General features: G+C 38.0%; 1 protein-coding gene across 1 annotated transcript; it reads right to left on the reverse strand.

Annotated features, from left to right (window-relative positions):
* Positions 1-1,231: 1,231 nt before the first annotated feature.
* On the reverse strand, positions 1,232-1,810 carry LOC145098811 (uncharacterized). The gene has a single exon (XM_079036414.1). The coding sequence runs from the start codon at positions 1,808-1,810 to the stop codon at positions 1,232-1,234; it is 579 nt and encodes a 192-aa protein (XP_078892540.1).
* Between the last annotated feature and the right edge of the window lie 606 nt (positions 1,811-2,416).

The raw sequence follows: 2,416 nt of genomic DNA on the forward strand, positions 1-2,416 counted from the left end.
GCCCAACATTTTCCTTAATACCAAGTCTCCTATTTGGAATCTTCTAACTTTTATGTTCTTGTTGTAAGCCTTGGTGATCCTTTATTGATGAGCATCAATGCGTATCTTGGCAGGATCTCTGAGTTCGTCGACAATGTCAAGATCCTGGGCTAGGATCCTGTTATTGTTTTCTTGATTTTGGAGCAAGTATCTTGCTGTCAGGATCACTATTTTGGTAGGGATCATTGCTTCTGTCCCAAACACCAAGGAGTAGGTGTGACCTGTGGCTACTTTGGAAGTAGTCCTATCTGCCCATAGGACGAAAGGAAGCTCTTCTGTCCATCTCGCTTTCTTTTTATTTAGCCTTTTCTCCAAGTTGTTTACTATGATATTGTTGCTAGATTCTGCTTGACCATTAGCTTGGGGATGAACAGGAGTGGACATTATTATTTTGATTCCCCAACTTGTGGAAAAGTTTCTTTTCCTCTTTCTGATGAATTGGGATCTATTTTTGCATATGATTTCAGTAGGGATCCCATACTTGGTCAAGATATTACGTTTAATAAATGAGACTACCTCTTTGTCTCTAACCTGAACGAAGGCTTCAGCTTGGATCCACTTCGAGAAATAATCACTCATCACCACCATGAAGACTCTTCCTCCTGGAGCTATTGGTAATTTTCCTACTATATCTATTCCCCATTTCATGAATGGCCATGGATAGATAATTGGATGTAGAGGTTCGTCCGGTTGATGTAGGATGTTGCTATTTTTTTGGCAAGCATCAAAATTTTGAGCATGTAGAAAAGAATCTCTCTTCATGGTTGGCCTGTAGTATCATATTCTCAATACCTTGAAGCATAAGGATCTGCTTCCAGTATGATTGCCATAGTCTCATGTATGTTTTTCAAGACTTCTACAACTTCAGTATCTTCTAAGCATCTAAGGTATGTACTTGCCATAGACTTTTTATAGAGTTTACCTTGGATTATTACAAATCTTGAGACTCTTGTTCTTAATACTCTTTCGCTTTTTTCTTCTGCTGGGATCGTGCCATTTTGGAGATACTCTATAATGGGTTGGATCCATGATCGTGGACTTCTTCGAGGATCCTATTCGTCGGGATCCCTTTGAAGAGGGATCTGAGGGTCAGGATCTCCAATGGCTGCTACACTTATTGGTTGTTCAGGATCATCAGGTTTGTCGGAAAGGGCTTCTGTAGCTGGAGTTATTATGTAGGTTATTGCGATCTTTATTTTGGTGGGATCCTTATGGAGGATCCTAAGTTGGTTAACGTGTCTGCTTCTGTGTATTCTTCTTTGGGAACTTGGGTTAGGCTAAGGTTTTCAAAATTAGAGGCTAATTCTTTGAGGATCCCGAGGTATAATGTTAGTCTTTCAGCTTTCACTACATAAGAACCATTAAAGTGATTCGTTAATAATAAAGAATCAACAAATACCTGAAGATCATTGATTTGAAGATCCTTAGCCAATTGTAGTCCCATGACGAGTGCTTCATATTTTACTTTGTTGTTGGTTGTGCTGAATTCGCAACTAACTGCCTGGGGTAGGATGTCCCCCTGTGGCGATTTTAGTATGATCCCTTGCCCGATTCCTTTTTGGTTTGAAGCTCCATCCATGAATAGTGTCCATTTTCCCAAGTGTTCATCTTCCAAGAGTTGTTTAGCTTCAATATCTAAATCATCTTGTAGATCATTACTAAAGTCAGCCACAAAGTCTGCTAATGCTTGTGACTTTATGGCAGATCTTGGCTCATATTTGATGTCAAACGTGCTTAACTTCACTGACCATTTTGCCATCCTTCCTGACATCTCTGGTTTTCTCATCACATTCTTGATAGGGTAATTAATTTTCACATGTATAGTATGTGTCTCGAAATAATGTCTTAACTTAGTAGAAGTAGTTACTAATGCAAAAATTAATTTTTCGAGATGAGAATACATGGTCTCAGGATCCAGAAGACTTTTACTTACATAGTAGATAGGATGTTGATCTCCGTTAAGATCCTTGGCTAGGACAACACTTATTGTGACAACCCGAAATTTCTATTCCATACAACATATCAAGTCAATAGAAGTCAGAACAGTTACTGTTAATTTTCAGACTTTTTGGAATAAGTTTGAGTATCTCAGGATTAACACTTTAGGAGATATCAGGAGAGAGGATGCCCTAGGGTTTATTGTACAACAATAAACTTTCAAAACATCAAAAGTTTAGAGTTTACAACCTAAACAAGGAGTTTACGGTCATAAACCCTAATGGGAAGTGGTATAAAAATGACACTTAGTTATTTTTATCACTTTTCCAACTTTCAAGATCCAAATCTCAAACTCTCTCAAGTATCATCCAAAACTTTCTTCAAGATTACCATCTAGTAAGTGTTTCTAGCCCTTTCAATTTGGTATATCACTTAATCT

The sequence above is a fragment of the Lactuca serriola genome, chromosome 4, assembly GCF_051521515.1.
Source record: "Lactuca serriola cultivar US96UC23 chromosome 4, Lser_US96UC23_V15, whole genome shotgun sequence".
In the NCBI taxonomy this organism is placed as follows: Eukaryota; Viridiplantae; Streptophyta; class Magnoliopsida; order Asterales; family Asteraceae; genus Lactuca; species Lactuca serriola.

Bases quoted from the DNA above. Each gene is read 5' to 3' on its own strand.
- LOC145098811 (XM_079036414.1), bottom strand. From the start codon at position 1,810: ATGTCAGGAAGGATGGCAAAATGGTCAGTGAAGTTAAGCACGTTTGAC.